This window comes from Plectropomus leopardus, chromosome 19 (genome assembly GCF_008729295.1).
Source record: "Plectropomus leopardus isolate mb chromosome 19, YSFRI_Pleo_2.0, whole genome shotgun sequence".
NCBI classification, from domain to species: domain Eukaryota; kingdom Metazoa; phylum Chordata; class Actinopteri; order Perciformes; family Serranidae; genus Plectropomus; species Plectropomus leopardus.
The window spans coordinates 14,633,395-14,656,371 of record NC_056481.1 but is presented as its reverse complement, the minus strand read 5'-3'; the positions used below and the strand labels follow the sequence as shown (position 1 = coordinate 14,656,371).

The following is a 22,977-nucleotide window of genomic DNA, read 5'->3' as shown; positions in this document are numbered from 1 at the left end:
GTAAAAAATGATTCATGTATCTGCCCTATGATGTGGATCCACTCCAAAATTGAATATCTTCTTCCTTGACATATGCTACATTCTTCCATCATCTTTCATGAATATGAGTTTAAGTCATTTTTCTGTAACCCTGCTGACAAACAAACAGATACACAAATTAAATCAGATCTAAAAGAAATCTAATATACATCTTTAATGAAAAGGTGCTTACCTCTATGGTTTTAGCAGTGGGATTAGTGTAATACATTATTCGGCCTATCCAATCAAAAGCCAGACCAGAAGGCGTGCCCATGAAAGCAGCTGGAGCAAACTCAGACCTGTTGGTGCCACTGGTTTTCACTTGCCATATAGATCCCTGACATGAGAGCAAAACATGTGATATGATTCACACCATTGACTGTAATAACACATTTTAATCAAAAGCTTTCCTTCCATCACAGTAAATTCATTCTACAAATGATAAAACATTTCTCCAACGTTCAGTTAAAAACGTCCACTCACACTGCTCTGCACCCAATAGATTAACTGCTGCTGGTCATCAAATTCAATGTCCCGCCCCTGGCTGATGCCAGACACGGGGGCCATTGCATTGTTGGAAGGGTCAGTCGGGTCCAGGGGAATGCCAAAAATCACTGAATCTCTGACCACCATCAAGAAAGGAGTATCATCTAGGAGAGAAGAGAACAGATGTACAGATGATGAGAGGAACTCACACGCAAAGGGGGAGCCAAGCCGTAGGAGAGAGTAGAGATTTTGGCAGAAACACCCCATAACTTTCATCCAAACTGAACTAGAACTAGAACTAGTGAACTAGAAATTTAAAAGTAGAGACAGATAAAGTTATATAAGCATTAAGTTTTAAGTGAACAATGATTGCACAATGTAATGCCTGTAGAATAAAGACACCATCCGCATTTAGATTGGTTCAAAAAAGGGTTTTTGCAAAACATTATGGTGTAACAGTGAAGTTGACCTTTTACTTTTTGGATACAGAATGTCATCACTTCATCATTTATCCTATTTTACATTTATTTATTTGTTTTTTCAAAGATTATTTTTTTGGCTTTTTTGCCTTTATTTGATAGGACACGGCTACTTACGCCCCCTATTTTACATTTATGTTAAATTATGTAACAATTCTCATATGAATTCTTGATTGATGCATGAAAATATATTTTGTGGCTGGTCAGAAGGCGGTGAAGTTTCAATTGATTGCTACAGTGAGTTAAAGAAAATATATTTTGTGAAGTTATAGTGACCTTTGATCACCAAATTCTAATAATTTCATTGTTGAGTCCACATGGACATTTGTGCCAAATTTTAAGGAATTCCTTCAAGGTGTTCTTGAGATATTGTGTTTACAAACAATGAAACCAGACACACAACCCAAAAACATCATGCTTCTTGTCACAAGTATTGCCAGCGCGGAAGCTTAAAAAAACCTACCTTTAACACAGGTACGTTGATCAGAAGCCAGCTTCCAGCCAGACTCACAGTGGCAGGTGTAGAACCTGGGTCTGATGCCTGCCAGCAGGCACAGCTGAGAGCACAGGTGTTCGTTGCATGGGTTGGTGGCTAAACACAAAACCACAGTGTCACCTTCATTTAGACCCTATATGACATTCATTATGCTATTTAAACATACTATCCAAGCCTCTGACATTACAAAAGTGTTCTTTTTCTGTGCATGTGAGAATTTTTGTAATAAAATCTGTATTCCTTTAACATGTTGTTAGCATAACCTTGCGGGCCTGCAATCACGAAACATATACAGTCAGCCCACAACAACTCTAAAAGGCTCACTTTATACTGATAAATTACATAGATTACATGCTTTTACCTGCCTACACTGCTACATCAACACACATTTTGATACATTTCTACAGTTTACAAGTATGCAATTAAGATGTGCTATCAAACAGAAAATTACCCATTGGCTGTTTGACGGGATGGTCCATAACGATGCCCATGGGTTGGTAGACGCTGCTCATCAGAGTAGTAATATTGCCACCGTGGAACTTGTTTGTCCTCATCACCTTGCTGGTGTAGCGCTCAGACCAGTAGATGCTGTCCTCAAAGATGGTCATGCCATGTGGGTGCTGCAGAACCTGGTTTGAGATGGGCATTCACACGGGTCATGTTTGTTTAACTTTATCCAGAATTTAATTTTAAGATCAGATGTTCATTTCAGCCTTTCCCTGATTTATGTTGATATGTTTGCACTGCAGACTATTTATAAAGATGGACGACACATTCCTCCCACTATACAAAAAAGAAGCTAAAATATCTCTGATATTGGTGCTGTCATTTTGTGCTGTTGATGCCAAATGATGCCAAGGTCTGTGCAGTAACAATCGGGGAGTGGAGCTGCATTATCATGTTTCCCCCCAAACACCTGCCCTACTGAATCGCAAGCACACACACAACTATCAATCATGATGTCACACCACCTTTATAGAGCATCAAATAACTAATTAAAACCAAGCTTGTCAGAAAAACAAACACTTGAACATCCAGCAGCATGATAAGAGCTACCTAAATATTACACAAATAATAGAAAAAAAGTATTTTACTTCTACCATCTCCCATCTGCTATACTGGACAGAGCAGGATTTATGACTGCAGCCAGGGGCGATTCTGGATGTTTTGGCTTCACTTTTGGGTAGCTGTCATGTCGCCCATCTTTACATAAAGTCTATGATTGCAACAATTAAAACGTGGAAACTTCCCCTATCTTACCGTGAATCATGGTAGTGTTCCACTTGAATTTTCCCTGAATTGTACCATGTCTCAACTACTAAGGATTCCAACTCATCTACCGCCATTAGTTTGTCCAAGTCAGTGAAAATGATACACGTATGAAGGAACCAAACTTATTTAAGAGACAAATAATTATTTGTATAACTGGAACTGGAATTATTTGTTAATTATTTTCAAGTATAATTTTAATATATCCATAAAATAAAGATAATAATATCTGACATGAAAAAGACTTTGGAAAAGGTATATTTTACTTTTGGTTCTTTTGATCTTCTTGCATCTAAGTTTCAAACAGCTTTTGTTGTTTCTGGTTAGTGATTTGGCATCATGGGCAAAAATATACACTTTGCTTCTTTTCAAACAGCATCATCAAACAAAACCTACCATGTCACTTGCCATGACCTGATGCCGGTTGCGGCCATCATAGTCACAGTAGTCAATATATTTGAGGTAGGCGTCAGCAAAATAGACCGTGCGTGTGGTGAAGTCCAGGGCAAGGCCGTTGGGCCAGTAGAGCTTGGTGCTGACAATGACTTGTCTCCTAGCTCCATCCATGTCGGCCCGCTCGATCCTCGGGTTCTGACCCCAGTCTGACCAGAACATCAGGTTGATACTAGGAGGATTGACAGAGTGATAAGAAGCTTTGACATTAATGTGCTGTGACTTGTTGTTTGAAGGCTAAAAGATGAATTCTGGAGCTAAATATTCAATTAAAACGACAGCAATGTTATATCAAATTAAAAACCATCTAAATTCACGTTTTAGTTTCTCTAATCACCTGGTACGGGCATCTAAAACCAGTCCGCGGGGGCTTGTAACATTCTTGGTGAGGAGGACTTTCCGAAAGCGACCGTCCAATGTGGACACCTCAATGTTCTCCATGACAGAGTCGGTCCAGTAAAGGTTACGACCCACCCAGTCCACAGCTATACTTTCTGGTACCATCAAACCACTGGAGAACACCTAAAACATCAGAGACATATTGAACACTGAGAATATAGCACAGTTTAAATTTGTTTATGTAGATGTTTGTGTTCAAGGTTATGTTCAAATTTTACCCTTCGGTGAAACTTGGTGACCCGTGGTGTAAATCTGTTCTAATGCACGTTATGTCATTTCTCTTACTTCTCGTCTGTCCGTGCCGTTCTGGAAAGCACTCCATATCTTCTTCTGGGAGGCATCAGCCCAGTAGATTCTGGAAGTTACGCGATCAAAGTCTACAGTCACGATGCTTGAACCGCTGATCACTGGATGCATCTGAGGTGGTCTCATGTTGACCCGGTTCGCAATGATCTGGCTTCGCTTGGCAACCAGAAGTACAGCTGCTAGAGGGTCTACGGAAAAACATATTGTTTATTACCAAAATCTCTTAACTAAAATGTATCTTCGTATATACAGGTCCATGCTCATCATAGAGAACAATTTCACATATAAATACTTAAAATTAATAGTATCCCACTTTGATTGCATGCACCGTATAATGTTTATACTTTGAGTTCCTGTACATGATGCATTTAGGGATTGTTTAAATTACAAGGTTATAGTGACCTTGACCTTTGACCACCAAAATCTAATCAGTTGATCCTTAAGTCTAATTGAACATATGTGCCAAATTCCCTCGAGCTGTTCCTGACTTATCACATTCAAAGCATGATGGCTCTTTTTTCTTGGTATTACATAAAAGCAACATTGTTTAATTGCAGCTTTTGCAGCGGCACATTTGTTGTCTAATGTTTGTTGCTTACCTGTGGCTTTGCAGGTGCGTCCATCAGGCTCAAGGAGGTAACCATGTGAGCAGTGGCACCTGAAGCTCCCTCTCTCATTGTAGCACTGCTGACTGCAAAAACCTGGGATCAGGCACTCGTTAATGTCATCACAGGTCTTGGAGTCATTGAGGAGCTGAAATCCTGGTGGACAGGTGCACTGAGCCCCAAATGGTCCTTGGACACAGCCGTTACTGCAGCCCCCGTTGTCCAGTGCGCAGTCATCTTGGTCTTTATGAAATTACATGACAGTGAGTTAGTATTAGACATTGTGCTGTATTTGTTGTTTCTGGCTTTTTAGGGCTATACTGTCATTTTTGAACTGTCATTTGAAGCTTCTAATGAAATTCTGAAAGTCTGTTGTCATATTTTATGTCATCACCCTAAACCTCCAAAATTTGAATCAAGTGAGTCATTAGATTAAATGGGTTAGTCTTTTTTAAATCAAATCAGATTAACTTTCTTCAATGAATAAATATAATTTGTGGTGCTACTAGATTGTTGCTGCACCCTGTCAGGATAGTCTAACGCAAGTGGATCTGCTGCTAGCATCATACAGCTTGTTCTTATCTTAGGGAGATATCTAGTCAATGGGGACAGCTTGGTGCTGTGAGGAGAAGCTCTGCTCTGTTTGTCTGTCTCTCTCACTGCACTGCTGTTGGCCCATCAGCTGTTTGATCCGCGATAACGAAACGCCGGAAAGCACATACAACTCGCTTATAAAATACTAGGCTGCAGTCTGGAAGCAAAGTCGTTCACTGCATTACATAATTGTTCAACACTGTCTCAGTCTTTTGGCAAGAGATTTACCTTGGTGTCGTGAGAGCGTGAGACAGAGCCCAAAAGTGAGACTCATGTCAGATGCATAGGAGTTGGCAACCCCAGTGGGGAAAGGATTAACAGAATTCTTAAATAACCGAAAAAAACAGCATATGCAAGATTAAGTCGGTTAGAGGTTCTGAATGTTGGATCAGATTATTTTTCAATTAATTGCCCAGCTCTGTGCTACAAGTTTCACTGTATTCTGACAGTAGTAATGACTAGGAATAGTCGTCACTGAGGGATTAATATGACATGTAATGCATTGTAGTTTAAAAACTCACTGCAGATAGGTGACTCATCTGCTCCGTTTGGGCAGTCCCTCTGGCCGTTGCACACCTTGTCAATGTCAATGCACAGCTGGTCTGTGGGACACTGCCACTGTCCAGAGGGGCAACTAAATGGAGGGGTGGGGCAGTTCTGTTCATCACTCATGTCCCGGCAGTCATTGTCCCCGTCACACAACCAGCTTGCCGGGATGCACAACTTGTTGGCACACTGGAAATTGTTGGGTCTGCAGGTGATGGCAGGGCAGGAGTTGTGTTCATCGGATCCATCCTCACAGTCCGGGTGACCGTCACACTCCCACTCATCTGGTATGCAGAAACCGTCGGTCTGGCACTGGAACTCGTCATCATGGCAGAGGCCTGGGAGAGGAGTGGCTGCAGAGACAACAAATATTAAATAAAAGGCTGTGAAAATAAAACTGCAAGTAACTCACCAACAGAAAACTGAAATACTTACAGGACATTATTTTGACACAAAAGTGTAATATGTATAAATTAAGGTTTTATCTGATCTGTGTCGACATTTTGTGACTGATTAAAAAGTTATCAACAGTAAAGCTACAAGAGTTTCAAGTGGTGCAATCATTCATAAACACATCACCAATTAACGAAACAAAGATAATTAATTTTGTTAAAAATATCCTCAGTCAGTGTTGTTTGCTTACGACAGTTTCGTTCATCAGAATGGTCCCTGCAGTCAAACACTCCATCACACTGATATCTCTTACTGATACACTGGTCCCCACTGGCACAGGCAAACTCATGGCTGTCACAAGCAAACTCTGCAGGTTGGAAGGAGAGAAATATATGGGATAAGTAAACTGAAAAAATAAACTTGTCCCCATCCTACTGCAAGAAAAAACATTAACAACCCAAAAACAAATCTGTCTGGTTAAATAAAGAGGTGTCCTGTGTTGTGTAAATTATCAACATGAAGTAAAATTACCAACTCAGGTTGTATGCCTCTGCATACCAGTAAAATTACAGCTAAAGTTTACATCCATGTCCATCCAGACTCATATGTAGCCATGACAGCTGACAATGTTTCAAATATGGATGTTGCTGCATAAAAGCTACATATTCTAAAACATGGACGCTTCACTTTCATCTTCCTCCCAGCAGCATTGATGATCTAAGAATCAGCACAATTTAAAGACTGACACCCAAAATCAGTGCCACCTTTTCAGTGTCTGACCAAATATCTCACCTTCTATCTCTGAGATATGGCGCTGGACAGATAATGGCCAGATTAGTGTTTCTGCAAACATTCATCACTGAATCGAAGCAAATGCTTGTGCCAAATTTGAATTCCCTAATGGTGTTCTGGAGTTACCGCCCTCCAGAAAATGTCTCCCCTTCTGTTCCTGAGTTTTGACATTGAATACTGGCCAACAAAGGGATTTTGCAGAACATTAAGATGTCACAGTGAAGTTGACCTTTGACCTTTTGCATATAAAATGTCATCTCTCCATCATTTTATCCTATTACACATTTAGATGAAAATGTATCATAATAGGCAAATAAATTCTAATGGCCATATGAATGGATTTACTTGTGCCAAAACTGAAGAAATTCCCTCAAGGTGTTCTGGCGATATCGGGATCACAAGAATGGGACAGACGGACTGACGACTCAGAAACATAAACGCGCAGAGGCATAATTAAACAGAACATAACATAGATTGACGTTACAGTGATTCCTACCGCAGTTTTTCTCATCAGAACCATCCAGGCAATCCTGGTCTCCATCACAAACGTAGGAGTTGTAGATGCAGCGGTGATCCGGACATAGGAAGTAGGAAGGAGGGCATGTCGTGATGGTTGAATCTGACAATCAGAGACACAGTTCATTTATCAGAATTTTGTTACATTTTATATTCCAGATAAGACCTGTTTTAATAGTATTTATGTAGCAAAATCACACAGAGCGAGGTGGATGAGCTGAAAATAGTCGGTCCCTACATACTTACTGCAGTTGCGTTCATCAGATCCATCCCCGCAGTCGTTGTCACCGTCACACACCCATATTTTTGAGATACACCTGTTGTTATCGCAGGTAAAGTAATTGGCGGCACAGGTTCTAGGGACACGAGTGGGACAGTTGATTTCATCAGAACCATCGCCGCAGTCGTCTGTGCCGTCACAACGCCAACTGGAATAGATGCAGTGCTTGTTGTTGCAGGTGAATGCTCGTGGAGAGCAGGTCGCTCCTGGTAAAGATACATGAGGCAGGAAGATGGATTAATCAAATGGTTTGCTAAATAATTTCCTTCCACTATTCCACCAACACACACATTTTCTGTAATATTATACATTCACCTGTATCTGTGCAGTTGGCTTCATCGGTCTTATCTATGCAATCAGCAATTCCATCACAGCGGAAGGAGTTGGGCCTACAGCGTCCTTCGTCACACTCAAAAGCGTAGTCACCACAGTTGTTGTCAGGTGGGGGAACAGAATCGTCCTTGATGCACTCTCTCTGATTGGCCTTAAGTTTCATGCCATACGGACAGCCACACACTCGACCATTGGGAACCGGGAAACAGAAGTGGCTGCAGTGCCCGTTGGGCCCCTTGCTGCAGGGGCTGGGGTAATCTGTCAGGAGGATGATGAAAAAACAGTCAGCAGGTTTCTGGATATTTATATCTGGCTGACTCAGTACAAACATCACCATGGCCCTAATGTCACTGAGTAATCTGCTTCAAGAATGCAACATGCATATGATCTTTTATATCGTCACTGCTCTCCCTGCCTTCTAGCAGTTACATCCTCTTGGTCTTGTTCATACAAAGTTATATGAACAGTCAGAATTTTGGTCTTTACAGAGTCGTCAGTTCCAATTTATGAGCGAACCTGTTTGAATTATCCTCATTCTAACTGTTCTGTGCATGAAAATACAGTAGAAATTGCATCTTGTTCTGAATCAGTAAGAGCCAGTGCATTTTATGGGACAATGCAGTTTTGTGCCTGATCAAATGTGTTTTCTGTTATTTTTTGTATTTCACCTCTGATGAAGAGCAGCACACAGCCGCTTAAACTTAGTCTCATACAGAGAGTCCCATATGGGGTTCTGTGTCAGACGGTCTGAAGGGGATACTACCACAACAGCAGAGCAATGAAGTAATGCACAGCAGACTAAGGGTAAGTTGTTTTTTTTTGCTTGAAACATTATGAATTTATTTTATTTATAATGTGATACATGATGTGATGTGATGTGATAAATTCATGCTATGTTTTAAAAGTAGCAAGCAGTTACACAGTGAGACAAAATGTCTCAGAATCATGTATAGAAAGCAAATTTGAAATACACATTTTATGATTGTACTGTAGCCCTCTGTATTGTAATCAGTGTATGAGGTGCCTAGATATCCCATCCCTGCTCTGCATTATTTACCATAGGATGGACTGTGATCTATACACTACCTCTGTGTGAACTTACTAATGTCCAAGTCAGCTGTAAAGGCCTTGACATTCATGATGCCAGTTATTCCTTGTCTGATTATAATGTTTCCTCCTCCATCCCTCTTTCTCAGTTCAAATACTGCTCTGGTCCTTGTATCTGATACATACAGGTAGTCTGCAAGACAGAAATACACAGTTCAGCATTTTAAAAAGACAAGCAAAGGCACTCAAAAAAACTGAGTCTCGAGTAGCTCCATTAAAGCCATTTTAAAACAGGCCCAATAAATTGCTTATTAAAGGAGCAGTGTGTAGGATTTAGTGACATCTAGCGGTGAAGTTGCAGACTACAGTCAGCTCAAACTTCTCCCATGTGCCAGTTTTGATTTCTTCACTGTTCATTGTTTAGGAGGTTTTTACTGGGATCTGAATTATCTGGAAAGGTCTCCTCCTTTTTAAAACAAACAGATCCGGTGAATAAAACCAGTAAAAAGCACTGAACAAAGCAGTTTCAAGTTAAAAATTGATGTTTTCCCAAAGAAAGTTTGGGAAAATGTATTTAATGAACAACTCCTATATGGCAGAAAGGAAATATTTAAACATGTGTTTCTAGTATTGTGCATTAATTGTTTCGATGGGATATACTGATATTATACATTAATTGATGTAACCCTTTTTTCAACACTGTTTAGGGTTGAATGCATATAGTTTCACAAATAAGGGGTTTATAATAAACCTTGGGTTTTACTGTATAAAGCTTAAGTTAAACCTGAATAACATCAAAACACTGTGAATGATATTATGCATGTGTAATGTACGTGTAATATTATAAGTGAAAGTCATGAGGACAGAGCAAGAGACCGACCAGAATAAACTGTTAAAGAGTAGGGTTGAGTGATCTGGCCAATATTGGTAAACATCTGTCTGTTATTTCCGTCAATGCCAATGTGCCCAATCTGGTCCAACTGGGAATCCACCCAGTACAGCCTGTTCCACCTGTTTAAGACCAATCACAAGGAAAGCTGTAGTCCACACAACATACATTCTTTAAGTGCTTGAAAAAAGCTGGATAATTGTTTACTTAAGGTCATGACTGTGCTTACTCATAGTCAACACAAAGTCCATACGGCCATCCCAGTGTGGTGTTGACCAGAGGAATAGCATTGCTGCCATCGGTGAAGCCTCTCATTATGACAGCTGGACGGTACCAGTCAGACCAAAACAAGTAGCTGTAAATAAACATTTGATAAGACACACAAGGACAGATCTTTAGTCTTGTGTCAACAATTAAAAAATATATATAATGAAGTCAGTTGGATGGAGGGAGTCTGTGATTCTGGAGAAAGACTTATGATAGTTGAACTCAAACAAAAAGTGCACCCCTGCTACTTCAGAAACTGGTAATATCTCTGATGGTATTTACATTTCATTACCATGAGGATGTAGCCAAGTTCCTTATGGCCAAAGATGTGAAAAGACGTGAAGATTAAAAAGTAAGAACTAGTGTTGTATATCTGAGACACTTCATTTTAAATTTACGTGTATTCAACTTTGGCTGAAATTGGCAATAACTGACTATTCACAGCAAATGAAATGAAAACCAGTATTTCTTAAGTACAAGCAATCTAAACAACTGAATTGGAGTAATGCAGATCACATTTTACAAAATGCTGCACACATACGTGACATTAATGAAATATACTGCTGCACTGCCATCACTAGACTGTGATGTAAACAGCTGAATGTGCTGTAATGATTATTGTGTTTAATTTCCCTGCTGTCCCTGCAACCTAAAACCTCCTCAGATCAATCCAGTGTCAGCCCAGTGTTTACACCTGACAAATGTGAGCACTCACCCAGCCCTGGGATGCACTGCAATTCCTTTTGGGTTCCTCAGTCCTGTCACAATGTCTCGTCTGGACTTGTCTGTGACTTTAAAGGCCACCACTGACTTGTAGCTGCTTGTTGTCCAAAACAAGACTTTGGAGGTCCAGTCATAAGCCATGGCGTCAATAATTCCCACTCTGACGCCTGTCAAAATCTGTTGGACTGAGAATGCAGACAGAAAATCAGTAGAGAGATGTGTGAAACACAGAATTACAAACAGAGCTTTTGAAGACACGCTGTAATGCTATGATTATACCATATAGGCATTAAATTAACTTACAAATCCATTTTGCAAATCATAAACATTTCTTTTATATGTTATCTGTGTGCCTTTATGACAGTTCTTAACAACACAAGTGTGATAAAAACTCACCAGTGCCATTGAGGTTGGACTTATAGACGAGGCCTCTGGACCTGTCATTGTAGAAAAGGGCTTCATCCTTGCTGTCAAACTCCACAGCAGAGCCAGAGAAAGACGTCCCGAGTCCTGTGAGGGGCAGGGTGATGTCCTCCTGGAGGGACAAGTTCAGTGGGATTCCCCGCACCCCCAAAGAGGTAGCCAACAACAAGTACTCCTTCACCTCTGTTCAAAAAATGAGTGGTGATGATTGTTAGCAGGTAAACATAATGTCTGAACAATATTGTTCTAACTTTTTTACCGGTTGTTTTTAATATTTGAAAAAATTCAAGATGGAAAAATATGCAACGATCATGCACATTATGGCTTAAATGTGACGCAAACCAACAAGTATATACTGTATATCATTTTATGAATATTGTTGGTAAATTAAATAAAATCACTGCAATTTAGAAAATGTGTCCACAATATTTCATTGGCTGTTTTATGACTAATTAAAATGACAAAAAACATATGACAGCAGAACACATAAAATATTATAAACTGACTAACAATCCAACTCTAATCAACAGGTTATTCTGCACTCAAATTATGAGGAACTCACTGAAGCAGGTCCGACGGTCAGAGTGCAGGTCGTAGCCATGGCGACACTTGCAGCGGAAACCCAGACCGTCATTGTCGAGGCGATGACTCAATACACAAATCTGCTGACAGCCACCATTGTGTCTGCCGCAAGGGTTCATCACTAAAAGACATGACAGTTGTTGACATTTTATGACAGCACTGTTGTTTTTCATATCAGTGTAGTATCAATTCATAAACATAGTGAACTACAAAATTGCGTAAGTGGAGTGCAGATGTCAGCCAGGTGTCCAGGTTGCTGCCCAGACCAATCAAGACAATTGTTGTCATTCCAGACGTGGCAGAGAAGCATCTCAGAAATACACGCTTCATCTAAATTTGATGGAGCTCCAGCATGTTGCGCAGTTTTCCTGCTACATGCACTGTTTGATAAAAAAATATAGATAATTTTGAGGACGAATGTATTTTTAACAACTAGAGCCCAATTACAAATATTTGACCCCTTAAAACTGGACTTTTAACAGCATTTATATTTAGGCTGCAGCACAACAAAGTGGGAAATAATTAAAACAGACCAAAAATAGGAACCATTTAACTGCTTGTTTACTTACTTAGGGTTGAAGGAACAGCACATATATCAAGGAAAATTACCGAATCAAATCTGAAAGTCTACAATATTGGCAGGTAAAACACTCCACTCCTGAAACCCTGCCGGTGTAGAATGTCAGTGTGCGGTGGACAGAATCAAACTGGGTTGTGGGCGGACCACAGAGAGCTGCAGACAGTGGATTTGTCCCTTCAGGCTCTCTTACAGTCAAGACGGCAGCAAAGATAATAAAACGGGGAATAATTTATGTTGTATTCTGCCTAACTTAAGTTGATCCTAACATATCAGATATAGAATTAATATACAGATGACCCAGTTCAAAATGAAACCAAACTTTTGTCAGTTTTTTTATGTCAGTTTTTTTAGCCAAGACGAAGGCCAAAGTGTGGCATGCAACAGACAGTAAGGCTTGTTATTTTCAGCCAAGCTGATTTCCAAAACATTTATGTCGCCTCATGGCCCATTAATTTTATGCCTGCTGCAGAAATACTGGGTCCTCTCTGACCACTGTGCTCACTCTGACTTGTTACAGTGGAAGTGCGTTTCCTTACCAACAGGCTGCAGGACAGCATGTGAGACAACAACATGGCCCGGGCGATTTGCAGCAGTATACAGGAATTCTGGGTTGTTGTCTTTGAAACGATTGGCTTTCAGCACACCCATCTTGGCCCAGTCAGTGAAGAATACGTGGTTTTCAAAAACAGCAATTCCAAAAGGATGCGGCGCCTGCGTTCCACCATTGAGGACTACTTTCCTGGGAAACAACAACACGTCAGAATGGCCATCAAGGAGAACACAATATGGATGCACCATTGTTACTCTACAGGAAGGGAGAAATCTTTAATAACTGACAACATCTTGAGTACAACCGTTACCTGTCCAGACCATGGTAGGTGACAGTCTCCACCGTGTCAAAATGGCTGTCAGACCAGTACACCCTCTTGGTGACAATATCTAGAGTAATTCCTGTTGGAATGCCGAGTCTGCTCTTCACCAGCTCTACACGATTACTGCCATCCATGAATGCACGTTCAAGCTTCATCTGCTCACCACCATAGCCCATGTCTGTGAAGAACATGTAGCTGCAAGCAAACAAAAAATAAAGACTTAACGAGATGATATTTAAGATATATCATGCTAGGTCAGATAAATGTAAAAACAGCTCGACCAGTTGGGAACTGCTAATCTACTGTATGTAATACACGGACCATGGATAAGTACTTCGTACACCCTTGCTTAAAAAAATCTAAAAAATCCCTTTAACTAATAAGCATAAATAATAATGACAAAAAAATAAAAATTTCATATCTGACAAATGACATACAGCAACCTTTGGACAGCCTTTACCTCACTGCATTACATATGTTTCATTTAAAAAGAAAATAAAAATAAATGACAGTACTGACATTTATTGTTACACAGCATTTTGTGCACACATGATGATGTATGATAATATTGGCACCTCATTGGTATCGGCTGATATTGGCTTTAAAATGACATTCTAAATTGGCCAAAATACTGATTTCTGCCAATATTACAAACAAATTACATTACATTACAAAGTGAACATCCACCCTAAGTTGAAGTATTGTTTTATTTTGCCCAATGAATGAATATTTCATACAACAGTATGTGTTGTATTTTATGTCTAAGAGACTTGATGAGCCCTGAAAATTGGTACCTGTTATCAACCAAATGAGTTGATATATTATGGCATATTGGCATATCGGATATTGGCAAAAAATCCTATATCATGCATCCCTTAAAATTTGATATATTAACTTGCAACTCATAAAATGGTGTAAACATACCCCACTGTCGGATCCAGAACAAGGCCATGAGGAGTCTGCAGGTTTTCTGCTACCAGTGTGACCCGATTCCCTCCATCAAAGTCGCACATGTCGATACGCTCCATCATAGCCTCTAAGACATAGAGTTTGAAGTTGATCCAGTCCACGGCGAGGTTCTGGACGCTATGGACTGCAGCCGTCAGAACTTCCTTAACGTCGCCCCCATTGTAGTTGGCAGAGTACACCTGAAAAAAGAAAAAGGGTTTAGGATAAGTGTGTTTTTCTCTCCAACTCAACAACTGCCTTATTGCCCTTAAGAAAAGCACATAACTACAGCTGCTCTAGCACAGGTTTCCAGTGGCTAACAGAAATCACAGCTGAACTATGGTGCAGTTCGGATACACAGGCAGCTGTTTATCTGAACTGTTTCACAGTCATTTATAGAAGCTATGAAAAAGGTGAGGGGAAAGAATACTGCCATCACAAAATGTCATCAGACAACGATCCACACTGACCTTTTTGGTAAATGTATCACTCCAGAAGACTGTGTTGCTGTGCCAGTGGTATGCCACCCCTACAGCATAACCTTTTCCCTGCGACGGCACCACAGTTCTGAAAAAGCGTCCGTGAACATCAGCCATCATCACATCCCCCCCGTTGGTGTAAATTAGCTGTGGCATTCCAGCTGGAAAAAATAAATATCACCTCAGCTGTCATATTACTTCCAAAAGTTCTAGTCGTCGTAGATAATTTTACAAAACATGCATAGATTAGGAAAAAGGTCAATGTTTTGCTGAAAAGAAAAAAAAAGAAAGAAATTATAATCTTTATGAGCAACACACCAGAGATTGCAATTTATACCCTGCAGATTATGTAGCAGCAGATATATATCATATGAATCTACTATGTGATGTGTGACTTACTGTACCTGAAACATTGGCTTTGCAGATATGACCCTGCTCCAAGAAGTACCCATCAGCACAGCTGCAGTGGTGTGTCCCGGGACGATCTTCACACAGCTGGTCACAGATCCCCCAGATCTGACAGTCATTATAATCTGGACAATACAACCAACAGCCATTTTTTTATGTTTCAGCCATTAGGATGAGGATCTATACCAGTAATTTGGAACCAGAGTACCGTGAAATTACGCCAGTAATTTGGCTATTCAAGGCTGGCACGTTAAACAATTTGACCCAAAGATCTATGCTCCCTTTATTACAACTAGCTGAAATTAACACTGAAGATGTGGAATACTTTGTAAGATATTATAAAGATTAGGGATGTCCCAACCAAGTTTTTTTGCCACTGATCCCTATCTGAGTCATTTAATATTATCACACCGGGTCCTGATCCAATACCTCTACTTTCCAAGATAATACATCTGCACACTTTCAGTTCTTTAAAGTTATTAAAAATCAATACAGTACATATGCTTGACAATTTATTAACTCTGCAATGCATTAAGAAAAAAACTACCCTGCAAAATAAAAATCTTTATGGCCTTGTCACTGTCTGGAGGGAGTTTCTCTGTCTCCTTCAAAGGGTATTCTCTATGGTTTGTTGCTTCAGTGCAGCCTTTTCCTGAGTCGCCTAATGAACTGTATTCCATCGAGTGTTTATTTTCATCAGCTGTACATCTTTGCATGGATTACATTAAAAAATGACCTTAAGTGGCTTTTTTGCTGATGTTTGGTGATACACCTGCATTGGCATGGTGGATGTAGAAGTGTCCACGATGAAACATAACGGGCCACAGACAGTAAAATGAAACGAGTACTCATAACTTTAACTTTACTGTAAGCTTTGCATGTAAAAAAGCTGTGTGTCAGCTGACGTAAAACAAAGGATCATATCAGGCTTTGCATGGCTCAATATGGCCAATCCCAATCAGTTAAAAAATGCCTTGAAATGACCTGATATCGATCTTTGAGATCAAACGATACATCCCTAATAAAAACACACCACAGAATATTGCATCCCATGATATACTGATGTACACAGATCCCGCAAAAATATCAGGAGATCTCAGAAATGAACCTCTCCAGATCTAACTTCATCTATAACCACTTTGTTAGTAAGAACTGTTTTCTCGAATGGCACCACTTTGTTTTGTTGTTTAACTACAGTCAGGTTTTATATATAGATTCTAGATTTTATTTTTGCAGAAACAAATATGATACATGGCACTCACCGACACAGGAACGGCTGTCATTGGCTACAATAAAACCATCAGGACAGTAGCAAGCACCCCCCTGAGGAGACGGGTGACAGAGGTACTCACAACTCAAAGTGGAGCACTGCTCCAGGCCTGCGAGTCAAAACATACAAATCAACATCACAGTCGAATCTAGGTCAAAAGTTTTACTTGGAATCATCATCATCTACGCAGCTTTGTCTGACTATCAGTATGCCGACCGGCATTACAGCCATCATCAACTGAGTCTAGAGGCCATTAAGCGTCCAGAATTTCCTGAAGAAGGTTAATCTTAAACCAGGTGTGTGTGAAGACAGCAATAAAAATGGTGAAAACTATGATCATATCAAACTCTCAACAGCTGACTTCTGAGAAACATTTATGAGCACAATGCAGTAAATTGTCTAAAACCTTTTGCACCTAAATTTATAGCTCTATGTAAGTGCTGTAAATATGTGATGTTAAACGCGTGACTTGATGTCTCTCACTGAAGCAATGCATAATTCAGTTAGTTTCTTGTAATTTGCTGTAAATATAATATGCATACACAAAAGAATTCTTACAGGTTTTCTGTGGTATAGTGTGGGGCTCATACAGTGTGACTTACTGCAGGTATGCTGTGCTGTGGAGTTGGTTTCATCTGTTCCTTCAGGACAGTCAGGTTTGGTGTCACACACTTTTCCTACTGGTATACATGCAGTCGAGAATGGGCAAGCCCACTCACCAGGGTAACAGTCTCGAGAGTTACTATCTAAAAACCATAAACACTTGTCATTATATCAGGGACTGGAAACATTTCCACATTACATTCTTAGTTTTTGCAAAAAGCAGTTCTCAATTTTGATTATGTGTCAGACTACTCGTTTGTTTCTTAAAATTGTTTTTAATTATTTCTTAAAGAAAGTCCTCAGCTATACCAACATGACTCATTCTTGTGCAGTGTTTTGAAGTAACTCTTAATTTTTTATACTGAATTTCCAGTCAAAACTATTATTCCAAACTCAAGAACAAGATTTCTCACCACATCCTCTCTCGTCACTGTAGTCCCCACAGTCGTTGAAATGGTCACACACCCAATTCTGAGGAATACAACGTCCACTGGTACACGTGAATTCACTGCCACTACAGCTCGGGTATGCTTAAAAATGAATAGATAAGACACATTTATTCTGGCGTCCACCAAATTTTATATTTTAATAATCAAAACACTTTTTTAAAAATGTCTTTTTTAAAAAAAAAGGGATGTTGTACTTGTGATTATTATTATGCTGGTTCTGGGGATACAAGCAAAAAGTCATGCAAATTGTCCCTTGAAAAAACATCTTAACAATAATTAACAATACTAAAAGATAAGCCTTTTTTGGAGCACAACAATTGCACTTACAAATTCTCCAACAGCTGAATGAATGAAATCATTTTTGGATTCAAGAATTATTTGAATAATAAAGAATTTGTTATCTCTACAAAATATATGTTGCCCATGTTACATATAAATATATATATAAATACATGTTGTTACTAAACATAGATCTATCTTGCTTTAATTTCACAATTATTGTACATCTTTGCCACTTCTTATAGTTTCAAAGTGCAATATTTACATACTGTATACAAAACCCTAACTTAAGAAAACAATTAATTTGGTTTATGTTTCAAAAGCAGTTTCTGTTAAAACTCAGTTGTGTCATTTTCATCCTTACTACAGCCTTGCTCATCGCTGTTGTCCCCACAGTCGTTCCAGTGGTCACACACAAACGAGTGAGGGATACAGAAGCCATTTGCACACTCAAACTGGTGAATAGGACAGTGCTGTGTTGCTGAAAATAAAACACACAGTAGTGTACAAATAATTTATGAATACACCTGAAGTAAAAACACCTTCAGCTTATGTATGGGCAAACTAAACAGAAGCGACAGCAAAATTTAAATATCAGGATTCACCAAAAATCACAAGGAGGCAAAACTGAAAAAGAACCAAAGTTACAAATGCTGAGTTTTTTTCTATAATCAACAATCGAAGAAGTACTCAGTACTCAGATACTTCAGTAAAAGTACAAATACCACAATCTAGAAATACTTCACTACAGGTAAAAGTCCGTGTTACTATGCCTAAGTAAAGGTATAGAGGTATTATCTGCAGAGGTAACGTATCAAAAGCAAAAGTACTGCATAATCGCATAATCGGTCTTTTTTATAATGTTTAATCATATAATATCATTCTGTTTTTCTAACCAACAAATACACGCTAGGGTATTTAAATACGGAAACGCTGGTTAGTTAATGCGCAGCCCAATTTTAGGAACTACTAGATTATTAGCAGTAGTACTACATCATATCATGTTAGAAAAACGTATGTTAAAACATTTATAAAATTATTATTGCGATTAGTGCGAAATAAATGTAACACCAGTCGAGTAAAAAGGACATTTTCCTCGGAAGTGTAGAAGAGTAGAAGTTATAAAGCGGCCTGCATAAAATGTAAATAAGTAAAGTAAAGTTACAAGTGTGTTAAAATTGTACTTAGGCACAGTGGCTAAAACTGCTAACTTTAACTTAAATTCTACCGCTGTAAGAAGCTAAAGACTTAACGTTAGCGAGAGAAAAGACAACAGAGCAATGGCTAAAAAGACAAAATGATGATTAACGTTAGCTAACCTTTCACGATAACATTACGTTAGAGTTACACTAGCCATACTGTCAGAGATAAATCGACGTCGTACCAAAAGTTTCACAACACTTACGACTGTTTTTAAGATATCCTCACATTGTTGAACCTCTTTTCTATCCAGCTGGAAAGAAATATAGTCGCTGTGCAGCTCAATAACAAAGATTTCTTTACTGTTTTCTCTTGTTATGATTTAGCTAGTTAGGTAGCTAACGTAGACGTAACTGTAATGGCGGCCGGAAGTGATATTCCCCTTCCTGTACACTGTCACTGGTCATAGCAAATATTACTATAGTAAAAATGATGGATATACTTAATAATACATTTTTTTCATTGAAGAGCTAATGTTGATATTTTACACATAACCCAGTTTGAAAAAAATATGTATAAATGTATGATTTTCATAAAAGAGGTGACGTGACTGTTTACAGGGTTATTGTTTATTAATTGTGTATTTAATATTTATAATTATTCTCTTTTTCTGTAAATAATAATGAAAAATTGTAGATATTTGATTTTGAGTATGTGGGTGTATGTATATATTTAATTAATTACAGTATATTTGTACTTTTACTCATGTATGGCTTTCATGTACTTCATCTACCACTTATTAATAATACCCATGTGTTTTATGGTCAACATGGTAGACATTGAAACTTTGGGGGTTTACTATGAGTCCTTTCTACTCACTGCAGTTATATTCATCCGAACCATCTCTGCAGTCTTGCAGCCCGTTGCAGCGCTGAGAGTTGCTGTAACAGGCCCCATTAGTACATGTCTTCTCAGTGCAGCTTGGATAGTCTGCAAAAAACAAAAGTTTATTATGTTAATTTAAAGTACTATCATGTATGCCCAATAATGCAATAATGAAATGATCTCTAACATTCGAATAATTAATGATTATGAGGGTAAACAAAAATATGTGACTGTAGATGCAAAAGTCTTACTGCAGTTGTTTTCATCAGAATTGTCTACGCAGTCCCTGACATGATCACATCGGTATCTGCTGGGGATGCACTGGTCATCCTGGCAGGTGAACTGGTCTGGGCTGCATGTCCGTCCATCTGAATCAAGAGTATGTGAGTGGCTTTTGTTTTGAAATTCTATGTAGCAGACTTTTAATTTGGAATGTGAAATGACAATGTGCAAATGGATCAGAATTAATCAATCACAGTAAAACCTTGAAAATACATAGGCCCAGAAATGTTTTCTACTAAACTACTGAAAGTAATAAACTAAGGAAAGGAAATTGTTATTTTATCTCATGTATGATTTATTTTTCAACTTTTAGTGTAAAGTTTATTAACATGTATTACAAGTTTAATTTGGATTTCCCATTTAAAAGGTTTAGTTTTATAGCAAGTTGACATGGCCACCTAGTGGTTTTACTCTTCATTACTGCACATGAGCGGGGAGCTTTTTTTCCTCCATGATGTCCCTTAAGCTTCTGAATGATATCAGTGTTTACGTGCTCTACCTTGAGCCAGTTTTCATAACATACATGAGTTTTTTTCAGTGTCTTGTTTATTAACAACAGCACATCAACAATAACTTTGCATACCACAAGCTCTGTCTTCATCTGAGCCATCAACACAGTCATCCTCTCCGTCGCAGACAAATCCCAGAGAGATGCATTCTCCACTTGTCACACATTTAAATTCCTCTGAGGTGCATGCTGGAGGTGCTACCAAAAAGATCAAAACATTGAAAGACTTTACACATAAATAATAGTGCATATGGCTCTGTGTGTATGCATGATTTTATGTTTCTGTACAACTCTTGGTTCCCTTTTTAGCTGTCCAACTTTATTTTTCCTGGGTGGTGAAATTGTAAAATTGCCGAGTTTTTATCATGGTTTTGCTTGGTGCTATGTGTGTTTCCAGTGACTGATTGCAATACTCACGACAGTTCAGCTCATCTGAGTCATCTGTGCAGTCTTTAGTCCCATCACACCTCCACGCTATGTTGATACATTGTCCATTGGTGCACTGAAATTGCTCACTGCTACAACTTCCTGCAGAAAAACACACAGAAATAGAAGGATGGACTTAAAACATCTGTCATTGTTCATTTTTCTGTGGTTATGATGTGGGTTCAACTTGTATAGTTTAAGATGTCATCAACACATTTAGTAATGTCACAATTTAAGATGCCTTTGTTGCTTAAATGAAAAAGTGCATTTTACAGTTTCCTTGACAAATGAGTTACCACGTTTATGACAGCTGTAGACACGCTTTGTGTGCAAAATTTGAACCTTAAAACATGTGATTTGACCATTAAAAGATAGTTAATTCTTCACTGTGAATAAACAGTACATCCTATGACCTTGGAGTATACAGCCAATCATTGGGAAATAGATCATAGATCTCTTAATCAGCACACAGGTGTGTACTTTGTATCTCTTGTGGTTTTCAGTCATTTCCATTCATCCATCCATTTTCTGTAACCACTTGTCCTGCCAAAGGTCACATTTACACCCACGGTTAATTTAGAGTCACCAATAAACCTAACCCGCATGTTTTTGGGAAGCTGGAGAATCCAGAGAAAAACTACACCAAGAGAACATGCATACTCCACATAGACGGGCCACAGCTGGCCAGCAGGTTCGAACCTGAACCCCCCTTGCTCTGAGACAATTGTAATTTCTTATATTTAATTCTGAATTAAGCCCAATACTGACACAAATAGTTGTTTTTTTTAAATTTGGCAATGTAAAATTATGACTACCCCAAAACTTTGCATGGATGTGACATTTGAATTCCCTTCAAAATGCTTGTAATTTTATATATACTTTACCTTTTATTCTTTGCATAGTACTTCAACATATACCTTTTACAACTAAAATTGCACAAATGAATAAATAAATATAAAAATAAAATAAAATACAAAAAAAGTTCTTTAATAATCAAATGACTGTTTTATATAACTTTTGTTATTCTTTGTGTGTCTCAAACTTTTGAGCCTCAATTAAGCATTAATCTCTGTGCATCTTTGTGGAGATCAAACATGACTGTGATTTCGATCCTTTAAAACTCAATATTTCGGTATAAATAGCACTTTGATGATGGTAAAATCCAATCTGTTATTACTATTCATTGACATGCACTTTTATTTTTTTCATGACTTAGCTTTGACATATTGATCTACAGAAAATAAATTTGTGCAAAATCAAGAGCATACACATACCTTGAGCAAGATGAATTTCTTGGGACAGCAGTAGAAGACACAGAAGATGAAGACCGTTAAGGCCCATAATATAATTTTGGTGTTAATATGACAAAGTATGTACACTCATGCTAAATGTCACTCTCTCAATGAGCCTGGGGAAGATACTGCCGATGGGATGGAGATGTGTAACTCAGAGCCACCAGGAGACCAATGATGTGACATGGAGTAATACAGCTTTTTATGGCTCGCCCCTTTACATAAAACTCATCTAAGATTAACTTTTACCTGTTAGCATGTTGTCTACATCAGCAAGAAAAAGTAATTACTCAGTTTTGTGTGACACTGAGACAGGAAGTTAACACTTTTTGTGGCTGAAACCAGAGTTGAGATAGATAATTTAGTTCTTGAATATAGTGATCATGAGTGTTTTTCACCAGCTTTTCATCAGTTCTTTACAACATAAGAACACAATTTATATTCTTAAGTTTTTCAAATATAACTGCAGTAGTGTAGTATATAGCAAAAATATGATGGGGGCATGTAGCACCTTTATTTAATTGCAACCAGATATTTCTGCAAAATTGATGGTGACCTTGTAATGGCATACAGGGTAAAGCTAATTGGATTTGATGTTTCAGTCCCCCTGGTAAATCAGCACTCCTGATGTTTGCAGTGGGACTCCTGTGGTAGGTTAGG

General features: G+C 38.7%; 1 protein-coding gene across 1 annotated transcript in view; it reads right to left on the bottom strand.

Annotated features, from left to right (window-relative positions):
- lrp2b (low density lipoprotein receptor-related protein 2b) overlaps positions 1 to 22,366 on the bottom strand; it is a 57,101-nt gene extending 34,735 nt beyond the window's left edge. Inside the window, exons 1-33 of the mRNA XM_042507998.1 lie at positions 22,300 to 22,366; positions 21,017 to 21,127; positions 20,675 to 20,797; positions 20,061 to 20,177; positions 19,804 to 19,914; positions 18,149 to 18,265; positions 17,470 to 17,586; positions 17,056 to 17,199; positions 16,446 to 16,562; positions 15,180 to 15,308; positions 14,767 to 14,936; positions 14,273 to 14,496; positions 13,337 to 13,543; positions 13,013 to 13,215; positions 11,877 to 12,017; positions 11,288 to 11,497; positions 10,884 to 11,076; positions 10,131 to 10,256; positions 9,893 to 10,023; positions 9,068 to 9,205; positions 7,948 to 8,223; positions 7,599 to 7,838; positions 7,333 to 7,455; positions 6,295 to 6,411; positions 5,627 to 6,004; positions 4,506 to 4,754; positions 3,886 to 4,094; positions 3,539 to 3,723; positions 3,145 to 3,373; positions 1,931 to 2,108; positions 1,447 to 1,575; positions 502 to 668; positions 212 to 355 (exon numbers count right to left, since the gene is read on the bottom strand). Coding sequence (XP_042363932.1) covers positions 212 to 355; positions 502 to 668; positions 1,447 to 1,575; positions 1,931 to 2,108; positions 3,145 to 3,373; positions 3,539 to 3,723; positions 3,886 to 4,094; positions 4,506 to 4,754; positions 5,627 to 6,004; positions 6,295 to 6,411; positions 7,333 to 7,455; positions 7,599 to 7,838; positions 7,948 to 8,223; positions 9,068 to 9,205; positions 9,893 to 10,023; positions 10,131 to 10,256; positions 10,884 to 11,076; positions 11,288 to 11,497; positions 11,877 to 12,017; positions 13,013 to 13,215; positions 13,337 to 13,543; positions 14,273 to 14,496; positions 14,767 to 14,936; positions 15,180 to 15,308; positions 16,446 to 16,562; positions 17,056 to 17,199; positions 17,470 to 17,586; positions 18,149 to 18,265; positions 19,804 to 19,914; positions 20,061 to 20,177; positions 20,675 to 20,797; positions 21,017 to 21,127; positions 22,300 to 22,366 — 5,520 coding nt within the window. The remainder of the gene's footprint in view (positions 1 to 211; positions 356 to 501; positions 669 to 1,446; positions 1,576 to 1,930; positions 2,109 to 3,144; positions 3,374 to 3,538; positions 3,724 to 3,885; positions 4,095 to 4,505; positions 4,755 to 5,626; positions 6,005 to 6,294; positions 6,412 to 7,332; positions 7,456 to 7,598; positions 7,839 to 7,947; positions 8,224 to 9,067; positions 9,206 to 9,892; positions 10,024 to 10,130; positions 10,257 to 10,883; positions 11,077 to 11,287; positions 11,498 to 11,876; positions 12,018 to 13,012; positions 13,216 to 13,336; positions 13,544 to 14,272; positions 14,497 to 14,766; positions 14,937 to 15,179; positions 15,309 to 16,445; positions 16,563 to 17,055; positions 17,200 to 17,469; positions 17,587 to 18,148; positions 18,266 to 19,803; positions 19,915 to 20,060; positions 20,178 to 20,674; positions 20,798 to 21,016; positions 21,128 to 22,299) is intronic.
- Positions 22,367 to 22,977: the final 611 nt, after the last annotated feature.